General features: G+C 45.1%; 1 protein-coding gene across 1 annotated transcript in view; it reads left to right on the plus strand.

Annotated features, from left to right (window-relative positions):
* The first annotated feature begins 641 nt into the window (after window positions 1-641).
* Window positions 642-12,697, plus strand: part of COL25A1 (collagen type XXV alpha 1 chain) — a 405,886-nt gene continuing 393,830 nt past the window's right edge. The window contains exons 1-2 of the mRNA XM_033960097.1: window positions 642-1,059; window positions 1,244-1,466. Coding sequence (XP_033815988.1) covers window positions 642-1,059; window positions 1,244-1,466 — 641 coding nt within the window. The remainder of the gene's footprint in view (window positions 1,060-1,243; window positions 1,467-12,697) is intronic.

A 12,697-nucleotide genomic window follows, 5' to 3' on the forward strand; every position in this document is an offset into this window, starting at 1 on the left:
GTTGTTCAGGCCAGGAGGGAGCCCAAACCCTCCTGGCCACGGCGACCCCCTACCCCCATCCCGCACTACATTACGGGCAGGAGGGATCCCAGGCCCTCCTGCCCTCGACACAAACCCCCCTTCCCCCAACGACCGCCCCCCCAGCCGACCCGCGACCCCCCTGGCCGACCCCCACGACCCCCCCCCCCCCTCTTCCCCGTACCTTTGTGTAGTTGGCCGGACAGACGGGAGTCAAACTCGCCTGTCCGGCAGGCAGCCAACGACGGAATGAGGCCGGATTGGCCCATCCGTCCCAAAGCTCCGCCTACTGGTGGGGCCTAAGGCGCCTGGGCCAATCAGAATAGGCCCGGGAGCCTTAGGTCCCACCTGGGGGCGGGGCCTGAGGCACATGGGCCCAACCCGACCAAGGCCCAAGGCCCCGCCCCCAGGAGGCGGTTAAAAAAAAATGTACTTATCACTTCCATACGAGACTAAGCACTTGCATGGGAATTTCAGAAAGAAGGTAGCTCCAGTTGCACCGAAGGGGCTTGCCCCTTTTGAGTTCCTTCGGAGCCCAAGAGGAGCAGGGAGCAGAGAGTATCAAAATTTACCAATATGGGCAAGAGGAAGGCCAAAGTAATACCACCAACTTTGATGGTCCGATGGATCGCCACCTTATGGCTCCTGTGTTGTCGCAAGTGAAAGAGCAGGTAAACTTGGATACTCTTAATGCTTCTCTGTCCTCTGAGGAACCTACACCACCTCCTCAACCACCACATTCTCCAGGGTTAGAAGAGTCCCACCCAGCGTTGGAGGGAACTTCTTCTTCCCCACAAACATCTTTACCTCCTGGACTACAGAACTCAGCACAATCCTTGGAGGGACCTAAAGAGCTGACCCCAGTGCAGATGGTCATAGGGCAAGGCTCTGAAGTTCTCCCTAAAGATAAAGAGATCACTATAAATGATGTATGGCTAAGTATTAACAGAATAGAGTCATCATTACAAAAAACTGATTTGAAATTATGTCAGTTTTCCTTAGATATAACAGTGAAAATTAATGAACATGATGTTAAACAGCGTGAAACAGCAAAAAAAAAAAGAAAAAATAGATCATGTTGTTAATACTTTACAAGTTACTGCTGTTTCCAATATTAAAGATGATATGTTAACTCATGCTAAGTTAGAAAAACTAGAGAATTCCATAAGGGCTAAAAACCTCCGTTTATTAAATTTTCCTGTAACACATTATTTGTCTTCCTTAGAACTCTTGAAAATGTCCTTGAGTGATATATTACAATACACTAAAGTGGATACTCTTGAACTAGATAACCTTTATTACATTCCAAGAGTGTCTAAAGAAATACTTGAAGAGGGTGCAATGGATAAACTTGTTTCACCTGACAGTTTTAATATATCACAGTTCCTTGAATCCTCTAAGGACATAATTGATAAACGAGCAACTTTAATAGTGGTCTTCAAAACAGAGTTGGAAAAACAGGCTATTCTGAAATTATATTTCTTGAAAAAACAAGACCTGTTTTGTGGCCAACGTGTGACAATTTTTCCAGATGTCTCTAGGCATACAAAGTTTAAAAGGAAGAAATTCCTCCAGCTTTTCTCCATTTTCTTTCTAGTTGTCTGCATTGCCTTATGAGTAGAAGTAGTTTGTTGTCGAACCATTTGTCTGATTTTCTGTGGATTCTGGTTTTGGGTTGTTCTGGGGCTAGGTCATCCAGGGTTGCTGTACTTAGATGGCTCCATTGTGAGATGAAGTCTTTGGGAGTGTTGTCTTGGATTATGGTGTCTGCCTTTGTCCAGAATATGGTGGGGTCGATGTATTTGCGTGAGTTGTAAGTTATTTTTTGTGTGATTGGTGTGCTTTTGTTATTGTAATTTGGAAGGAGTAAATGTAGTGATCTGACCAGAGGGAAGGGTTCCATTCTCCGTTTGACGTTTGGATCTCTGGTTGTGTGGGTTGTTGGGACATGTAGGCTGCGATGTCAAGTTGGTGACCTTTTTCATGTATAGCTTGAGGGTCTAAAATTTTGTATGTCAAGGTCTCGAGGTATGAAAGTAAGGTTTCTACTTGTTTGCAGGATTGGTTTTCAAGGTGGAGGTTGAGGTCACCTAGGATTAAGTTGTAGGTTGTAATTAGTGAGTTTCGATATATAAACTCTTCAAATATTGGTTTTGCTGTGTTCCAGTTACCTGGGGTTATGTAGCAGAGCATGCATGTTAGTGTTCCTTTGAGTGATGTGCTTGAAAGTTGACAGGCTAGTAAATCCATGTATGGGTTGGTTGTTTTGTCTTGTATTTTTAGGTTTATGGTGTTTCTGGCTATGATGGCAATTCCTCCTCCTCTTTTATTTTCTCTGCAGACCATTGTTATATTATATTTAATTATTTCCTTCAATAAAATGTTATAAATTTAAAAAAGTAAAATGTGATTTAAAGTCTTTAATGTCCCTTCTTTCCATCATAAGCAAGTAGATCATCTGCGTTCTTTACAACGCCAAAGTAGGTGTTTCCGATGTTACCTACTCTTAGGGAACTTGATTATAAAATTTTTGCTACATCTTTATATAGCTCCAGATAAAGCCTGTAAAATTTCATTTCAGCCTACTCATAATTGCATGAAATGCAATCAGTCCAGAGCGAGACTCAGCCACATGTTATGGTTTTGTTGCAAGGTGATGATCTTTTGGACAGAACTTCTTACTTTTGTGCACTCTATTTGGAAATGTAGAGTAACTCTTGCTCCTATGTTTCTATTTGAACAATATAATGTAGCATGACCGATGCCTAAGAAGACGCCTACCTTGGTGTTGTGGGGAACCCAAATGATCTCCTTGCTTACGATGGAAAGAAGGGACATTAAATCACCAGTGGGACAGCATTTCTGTCAGATCTGGGAGCCCTTTTGGACTACTTTAACTTCAGTAGTCAGGAGTAGAATACTGAACTTTCAATGAGACAATTTCACAAAACTCACTAACCAGACACTATATGAAGTGGGGAGAGGACTGGGGAGGATGCGGGGGTGGGGGGAGGGGTGGGGGAGGAGAGGATCCAGGGAATAACGTATTTGTTCATTTATTATTCCTTGGTCCCTCTCCTCCTCACCCCCTCTTTTCCTACCCAGTCCCCTCCCTCCTTCACTATGTCTGGATAGTGAGTTTGTGAAATTGTTTCATTATCTCATTATCTATTCATAATGACACTTATGCTTCTTTCATGTTTGTATGTTTTGGCAAAGTTCTATTCATAACTATAATGTTAGTACACATATGAGTCTGTTGGTGTATTAATAAAGATGGAGTTACACGGAAATACTTTTAAAACCAATAGGAGGAAATTTTCTTCACTCAGAAAATAGTTAAGCTTTGGAACGTGTTGCCAGAGGATGTGATAAGAGTGGATAGCATAGCTGGTATTAAGAAAGATTTGGACAAGTTCCTGGAGGAAAAGTCCATAGTCTGTTATTGAGAAAGACATGGGGGAAGCCACTGCTTGCCCTGTATTGGTAGCATGGAATATTGCTACACCTTGGGTTTTGGCCAGGTACTAGTGACCTGGATTGGCCACCGTGAGAACAGGCTACTGGGCTTGATGGACCATTGGTCTGACCCAGTAAAGGCTATTCTTATGTTCTTATGATATTCCATAATTTAATTTAACAGATTTAAATTCCACTTTAACCGAAAGTTCTAAGCGGAGTACAAAATGTGCAAGATTAATACAGTCATAGTTAATGAATATTCCAAAAGATAAAATCATATATCAAAGAGCACTAAATACTATCTCCAAACAGTGGAAAATAAAAAACAAAACCCAGCTGGCCCTACTGAAAATAAGTATAATGTTAAACACTAGCTCCTCTGTTTCACTTTAACAGGTGCTTTCAGTTTCAGAAATCCATTTATTAAATGATGCCAAGTATAACTCAACATATTTGTTAGATCTCTGGAAATGGTGCTGGTTTGCATTTCCCCTGATTCTAGAGGCACCATTCCTGCATCTGTCTGCTCTTTTCCTTGTGGGTATTTGTTGCAGGCTGCATCTTCTTTGTCTTTATTTAATCAGTTGTGTGGTATTGAAACTTATAGGCTAGATATCAGCTGTGTCTCTTTTTATGGAAAGCAACACACTGTAAATTCAATTTTCAGCAACTAACAGATTTTGATGAAGGGCTACAACACGCTGTCTAGCACAACAGAAATCTTTAAATACACAGCACCACAGGATGATCAGCTACCGCTGTGTAGGAGAGCCCAAATCAAATCGATAGACCATCTGTCTCTGTGGGCAGTGGTGCCTCATAATTAAAAATGAATGTTGTTGACGGTTTAAACATTTCCTGTTTATTTAGGACCTTCTCATTTCGAGAACCATGGTTTGAATTTCGGTAATTATCTCTGGAAACAGAAAATAAAACCAATCTATTTCTTATGCTCCAATCTGAGTTAAATCCATAGGTAGTTTATTAGGTCAGCCATCAGGCCTGGATTCCAGTTATGTGAGGGAAGCAGCCATGACCTGCCTAAGGGCACTGTGGTGAAAGAGGTGTCATCTCCTCCACCCCTGTGGACCCTAGGGCTCCTCCGAGCATCCTTCAGTACTAGCAGCAGCATTTGTTCAGATGCAACCTCTTAAAGACACAGGTACTCATAGGCCAGCAGGAATCAGAGCATTATTAAACAGAATCACCACCAGCTACCCTTGAATCTTAAAGGGGCAGGTATGACTACTAGCTTGAGCAAACTGCAGGGGAGGAAGTGAAATATTGCTTTCATCACGAACCATGTTCAGAGGTTCAGGGAAGTGGGGGCTTCCCCATCCCAGATAATCCTCTGCTCTCACAGCCTTTGGCATGGTTCCTCATAGGAGGCTCTTAAAAAAACTTGACCGGCTGAAGTTAGGACCCATAGTTGTGAACTGGATTAGAAACTAGTTGAAGAACAGACGTCATAGGGTGGTAGTTTTTGGAATTTCCTCAGAGGAAAGAAAGGTGAGTAGTGGAATGCCTCAAGGATTGGTGCTGGGGCTGATTCTGTTCAATATGTTTGTGAGAGATATTGCTGAAGGCTTAGATGGTAAAGTTTGCCTTTTTGCAGATTATATCAAGATGTGTAACAGAGTGGACACCATGGAGGGAGTGGAAAACATAAAAAAGGATTTCCAAAAGTTGGAAGAATGGTCTGTCTGGCAACTAAAATTCAATGCAAAAAACTGCAGAGTGATGCATATGGGGAGTAGAAATCCAAGAGAGATGTATGTGCTGGGAGGTATAAGGCTGATATACATGCACGGGGAGAGAGACCTTGTGGTGATAGTGTCTGAGGATCTGAAGGTGATGAAAAAGTGTGACAAGGCACAGTCTGTAGCCAGAAGGATGCTAGGCTGTATAGAGAGAGGCATATCCAGCAGAAGAAAGGAGGTATTGATGCCCATGTATAGGTCTTTGGTGAGGCCCCCAACTGGAGTATTGTGTTCAATTTTGAAGGCCATATCTAGCCAGGGATATAAGAAGACTTGAAACAATCAAGAGGAAAGTGACAAAAATGGTAGGGGTTTTGTGCAAAAAAAGAAGTATGAAAAGATACTAGAAGGCTTCAACAGATATACTCTGCAGGAGAGGAGGGACAGGAGTGATATGATACAGACATTTAAATATTTGAAAGGAATTACTATAAAACCAAATCTTTTCCAGAGAAGGGAAATTGGTAAAACCAGAGGACATAAATTGAGGTTGAGGGGTAATAGAATTAAGAGTAATGTTAGGAAATTTTTTTTCATGGACAGGGTGGTGGTATCTGGAATGAAGGAAGGTGATGGAGAGGAAATCAGTGACGGAATTCAAAAAAGCATGAGATGAACAGAGAGGATCTCTAATTAAAATATGAATCCTGCAAATGAGATGGTTTGACTAGGCTGGAGCAGTGGCGTACCAAGGGGGGGGGGCGGGAGGGGCGGTTCGCCCCGGGTGCGAGCCATGAGGGGGTGCTCCAGCGTCCGTTACCCCCCCCCCCCGACGTCTGGTTCTTCCTCTCTGGCCTCCCCGCACCATTAAGAGTACCGAAGCAGCCTGCAGCAAGATCGCGATGTCAGCGATCTTGCGCTGCTTCATGCTGTCCTCCGCCATGGTCCCGCCCCCTCCACTGACATCAGAGGAGGGGGGCGGGTCCGCGGCGGAGGACAGCACAAGCAGCTCAAGATCGCTGACATCGCGATCTTGCTGCAGGCTGCTTCTACTCTAAATGGTGCGGGGAGGCCAGAGGGGAAGAACCGGACATCTGGATGGGGGGTGGGAGGGGGGGGGGCGAGCGGTCCTTCGGGGTGGGGCGGGCAGGCAGGCCTTCATGGGGAGATGCAGGCCTTAAAGGGGGGGGGGACAAGCCTTCATGGGGGGAAACAGGCTTTTTTTTGGGGGACAGGCAGGCAGGCCTTTAAGGAGGGGGACAGGGGGTGGGACAGGCCTTCAAGGGGGGGACAGGCCTTCAAGGAGGTGCTGGCCTTCGGGGAGGGTGCAGGCCTTCTGGGGGGTGCAGCCTTCGGGGGAGATGCAGGCCTTAAAGGGGGGGACAAGCCTTCATGGGGGGAGACAGGCTTTTTTTTGGGGGGACAGGCAGGCAGGCCTTCAAGGGGGGGACAGGCAGGCAGGCCTTTAAGGAGGGGGGACATGGGGTGGGACAGGCCTTCAAGGAGGTGCAGGCCTTCGGGGAGGGTGCAGCCTTCGGGGGGGTGCAGGCCTTTAAGGGGAGGGACAAGCCTTCAGGGGGAGATGCAGGCCTTAAAGGGGGGGGACAAGCCTTCATGGGGGCAGGCAGGCATTCAAGGGGGGGGGGACAGGCAGGCAGGCCTCTAAGGGGGGGACAGGCCTTCAAGGGGGTGCAGGCCTTCGGGAGGGCAGGCCTTCTGGGGGGGGGTGCAGCCTTCTGGGGGGGTGCAGCCTTCTGGGGAGTGCAGGCCTTCAAGGGGGGGGCAGGCCTTAAAGGGGGGGACATGCCTTCATAGGGGGAGACAGGCTTTTGGGGGGGGGACAGGCAGGCAGGCCTTCAAGTGGGGACAGGCAGGCAGGCCTTTAAGGGGGGGACAGGCCTACAAAGGGGTGGGACAGGCCTTTAAGGGGGGGACAGGCCTTCAAGGGGGTGCAGGCCTTCGGGGGTGGGTGCAGGCCTTCAAGGGGGGTGCAGGCCTTCAAGGGGGAGACAGGCCTTTGGGGGGGACCCTGGTGTAGAAGTACACAGAGGGAAGGGGGTGTTCAAAGAGATGTGCATATGCCAGACTTTGGGAGGGAAGAAATAATGGGTCTGAAAATAGAGGAGAGGGAGAGAGATGATGGACCATGGGATTTAGGGAGGGAAGGAACAGAAAGGGAGAGAAGTTGGACACAAGGGATGGTGTGGAGGGGGATAGAGATACTGGATAGGAGAGTAGTTGGGAAAAGAAAGGGAGAGATGATGGACCCTGGGGTGGTAGGGAAGGAGGGAGAGATGCTGGATGAAAGGGTAAAGAAAAGATGGATCTATGGAGGGAGACGAAAAAAAGGAAAGATGCCAGACATCCAGGGGAGGGAAGGGAAATGGAAGGGGAGGACAGAGATGGCATATGGATGGTTAGCATGCAGAAAGAAGAAAGAAGGAGACCCTGGCAAGCAAGTTATCAGAAGACAACCAGAGCCTGGGACCAACAAGATTTGAAAAATAACCAGACAACAAAAGATAGAAAAATTAATTTTATTTTCTGTTTTGTGATTACAATATGTCAGATTTGAAATGTGTATCCTGCCAGAGCTGGTGTTAGACCGCAAACGTGAGCTAGGATTTAACAGAGAGAGGAAAAGTCCTTTTTGTTTCTTTATTTTATTTACACCACAGCGCCAGTGTGGTTAGGAGAAGCCAAAGGGGGTGAAAAAGCTATAAAACCCACCAGGATTTTTGAAAAAAAATCACCCAACTGGGCAGGAAAATCGAATCGAAAAACCAATTAAATAGGCTGAATCGAAATTTTTCTTCCTGAATCAGGCAGTTTGCGCTAGTCTCAGACTTTAGGACCTGGGATTGGGGAGAGATGGCATCCTCAGTACTTTATAATGCAAGTGAAATGAGGATTTGGTCAGACTTTTGAAGGGTCTGCAGAAGAAAAATATTGTATAGATCGGGGACATGAGACAGCAGGAAATGGGAACTTTTCTTCCTTCTATTTTTGTGAATGGAAAGGCTGAGGATGTCAGAGAGTTCAGTTAAAATATGTGCTTTATAAAAAAATATAATAATGTGTTTTATAAAGTTTATAAGCATTGCTGGCCTACCCAGTGAGGTGTTCCTAGTGGTGGTGGTGGTGGTGGCAGTGTGTCAATGTGTTGAGAGGAAGAGGTGGTCTGGGAAATTCTCCTGAGCAAACTCCGGGCCCATTTCCACCCCCAGTTAGTCCACTCCACTCAACTGGTTCACACACTGAGTGGGTCTTTGGGTATTGTGCCTAGGTAGTTGTTTTGGGATCTCTTCCAGTGGTTTGTCAGTATCTCCTTGTGGTCCAAGGAAGGAAACTTTGTTAACCTTAGCATTGACCTTTTGTAACAGTGCTGCTTGTGTGGCATTAGGCTATCTAGTGATCGAAAGAAAAAAAACAGACCTTTTCACATTTTTGCACTATAGGTGGGTGTATGAGGAGATTCACATTTCCTGCACAGCTAAGTCCGTGTGAAGTTCCCTTGTGTTGTATTTGACATCTAGCAAGGTCTCTGTTTGGAAGGAAAGATCTAAGCTTAAAAATGAAGTGGCCAGAAGTTATGGTAAAAGCAGATAGCTTAGCTGGTTTTAAGAAAGATTTGGACAAATTCCTGGAGGAAAAATCCATAGTCTGTTATTAAGACATGGGGAAGTGTTTGCTTGCCCTGGATCGGTAGCATGGAATATTGCTACTCTTTGAGTTTTGACCAGGTACTAGTGACCTGGATTGGCTACCATGAGAATGGGCTACTGGGCATGATGGACCATTGGTCTGACCCAGTTAGGCTATTCTTATGTTATGTTCTCATCTGTAGGGGCCTTTGGTTTCACTTCTTATTTTAATGTATTTTTTTCTGGGAACTTATCAATGTTTTTTATAATGGGAACAAAAATGGAAGAGAATTAATGTGTGTGGGATGAGGGGGTAACTAATTTCTTCAGCTAAATAATTCAATCCACCTCAACCAGACATAGGAGAACTCGCACACCATTCACACACCCTTCAACCAAAAGCGTCAAAAGAAAAAAACTCGACCCCCAACTCTACAACCTATTGACCTCGACCACAGACTACAAAACCTTCAAAAAAGAAATAAAAACCCTTCTATTCAAAAAACACATAAAACCGAACTGTCCCAAGCATCACCTGCAACTACTCCATACGCACTTCTGATGTCATGACAATTCAGACATAATTTATGTTATGTTATGTTTGGAATAATGGTTACATATATGAGGTTCAATAAAATAATATTTTCACTCCCTGTTTCTATTCTGACCATTTATACCGTTTCATGGTTTTTACAAAAAATATTTTTTATATGGAGGGTGGGTGTCAAAAAATGATGGGCCCCGGGTGCCACATACCCTAGGTACGCCACTGGGCTGGAGTGAGCTTCAATGGCAAGTCCAGTACCTGGAACCTAACAACAGTACTGGGTGGACTTCTAAGATCTATGGCCCAGAAATAACAAAGAGAAAAGACATTTCAATTTAATCATGACATTGTAATGTAAATATAGGGCAGTCCCTAAATCCCTTTTATCTGTACCCTTAAGAACATAAGAATAGCCTTACTGGGTCAGACCAATGGTCCATCAAGCCCAGTAGCCCATTATCACGGTAGCCAATCCAGGTCACTAGTACCTGGCAAAAAACCAAAGTGTAGCAACATTCCATGCTACTGATCCAAGGCAAGCAGTAGCTTCCCCCTTGTCTTTCTCAATAACAAACTATGGACTTTTCTTCCAGGAAATTGTCTAAACCTTTCTTAAAACCAGCTATGCTATCTGCTCTTACCATTGCCAACTCCAGAATCCGTCCTTTCTTTCTTGCCACGCCGTATGCCTGGAATAGGCGGCCAGAGCCAATATGTTATGTTCAGTCTCTAGCAGTATTCAAATCTAAACTAAAAGCCCACTTTTTTGAAGCTGCTTTCAACTCTTAATTCTAACTCATTGTAAGTTACCTTTACCCATCATATAATTCCATCAGCTAGAAACACTCCAACCCTGTGATTTCCTATCTATCCAAATTAGATTGGGCGTGGGAGAAGTCTGCAAAGTGATGGACTGAACACCCAGACATGGCACCTAAATAGTAGGGTACCTTATAGGACACTGCTGTGAACTTCACAAAAAGGGTGCCATGTCATCATCTCACTACAGCTCCCTTTTAGGTCATGGTGAACCCCCCCAAACCACCTCCAGAATCCCCTAGACCCTCTTATCTACCACCCCAATAGCCCTTATGGATGCAGGAGCCATTTATATGCCAGTACAAAAGGGTTTTGGGGGTGTATAGGGGAGTGTACATATTTCAATATCAATGCAGTGATTACAGGGTATTATGGGCATGGGTCCTCCTCTCCAAGGGTCCCTAACCCATAGCTTAAGATGCCTCTGTGAAGCACGACTAGGCTTTCCTATGCCAGGCTATCAAGTGATGATGTTCTGGAGGCACAATTTTCAAGTTGTGATTAATATTTTTATGGTAGTGTGTGGGAGGTCTGTATTATGTGTTTGGAGTGCTTATCGGGTCACTTTAGGTGGGTTTTTGTGACTTAGACCATATTTTAAATGGTCTAAGTCACAATGTCCAAGTTCCGTCGATCCTGTGCTGTATAACTTTTGGTTATACATGCAGTATGACTAAGTCTAAGCCGGCTCACGTCCCGCCCAACTCCCACCCTCGACACTCCTCCTGACATGCCCCGTTTATCTATGGTCGTTCAGCGGCACTGTGAAGGCCTAGGTCATTTTTAAATACGTCCAAAACCCGGTTTTATTATCAGCACTTGGACGTTTTTGACTGATGATCGTCCAAGTGCCGGTTTTTGGATGTTTTTCTCTTTCGATTATGAGCACCATAAGGTTTTATCTGCTATTATTTGCTATGTTACTATATAGTGTTGCACTGTATGCATAGTCTGGCTTCTTGGGGGTTCAGTTTAATTTTTATTTCTAGTTTTAGTTTTTGGTTACATATTCTATACTGGGTGAGGGTCTGTGTTCTGCATGTGTGAAAGAGACATGGCTTTCTGTTAGCATTGACTGCAGGATTAATCTGTACTAATCTGTCTTGTTTAATTTTCCAATCAGTGTATTGATATTCTAGTGCCCACTGTAGTGCTGTGTTTTCCTAAGTAGGTCCCTGTTGTGTGACTTGTGGAAGTTACTGCTATTATGGTATGTTGCAATTGCTCTGTAGGTCCTGAGTGACATATGTAGTGTTTTGTATTACTTCACATTATGCCTCATATTGGCTTGAATTTACACTAAACCTTTCTCAGTAATAACTCAAGGCATGTTACATTCAGGTACAGTAGGTATTTTTTTCTGTTCCAATATAAGCTTAAAGAGTTTACAATTTAGGTTTTGCATCTGAGGCAATGAAGGGTTAAGTGACTTGTCCAAGATGTCAAGGAGCATCAGTGGGGATTGAACCCTGACTTCCCTGGTTCTCAGCCTGCTGCTCTAACCATTAGGTACAGCTAATACAGATAATACCTAATGTTTGGTCAAATCGTGCACTCAGCACTTGGTGCTCTACCCCTTGGTCCGGAAAACAAAGACACTACACAAGCGTTTTCAACTAGTGTGGAATTTATTAGGCCGCAGCCATAACAGCACTATTACATCACAACTTTCATCAATTGCAGAATAACCCATCAGGTATGACCACCACATGATCAGGTGCACAGCATATGCTTCTTCATCCTCTCCGAATGTGAGTTGCCGTAACAGCTTCCCCTGCTCGCTGGACCTATCCCGTTCAAGGATGTGTCCTCTCATCAGCAGTACGTTGCTGTGAAGATCAGGGCCTGGCCTCCCTGCCGTCCAAGCAAGGTGACATGCCCAATTTCCTAAGCAATGTAAAGGTGTATGTCGTTGACTCATATGCTGTGCTTACCCTCCTTTCCAGTCTGGCTGCGACAGAAGTAGAGGGTGGGCGGGAGGGAAGCCGCGTCCGCCTCGTGTGAAGCCGGATCGAAAGGGGCGACCTCCCCTCCGCTCACCCTAATCTATCCTAACCCCCTTCCCCCCCCCCTGCACCTAGCCGATTGGCCCCCAAGGCTTCGGCCGATTTGTCATTGCTCCTCCCTATGTGGTTCGGAGCTTGTTCTCAAATCGTGCACTCAGCACTTGGTGCTCTACCCCTTGGTCCGGAAAACAAAGACACTACACAAGCGTTTTCAACTAGTGTGGAATTTATTAGGCCGCAGCCATAACAGCACTATTACATCACAACTTTCATCAATTGCAGAATAACCCATCAGGTGCACAGCATATGCTTCTTCATCCTCTCCGAATGTGAGTTGCCGTAACAGCTTCCCCTGCTCGCTGGACCTATCCCGTTCAAGGATGTGTCCTCTCATCAGCAGTATGTTGCTGTGAAGATCAGGGCCTGGCCTCCCTGCCGTCCAAGCAAGGTGACATGCCCAATTTCCTAAGCAATGTAAAGGTGTATGTCGTTGACTCATAT

The sequence above is a fragment of the Geotrypetes seraphini genome, chromosome 1 (assembly GCF_902459505.1).
Source record: "Geotrypetes seraphini chromosome 1, aGeoSer1.1, whole genome shotgun sequence".
Taxonomy (NCBI): domain Eukaryota; kingdom Metazoa; phylum Chordata; class Amphibia; order Gymnophiona; family Dermophiidae; genus Geotrypetes; species Geotrypetes seraphini.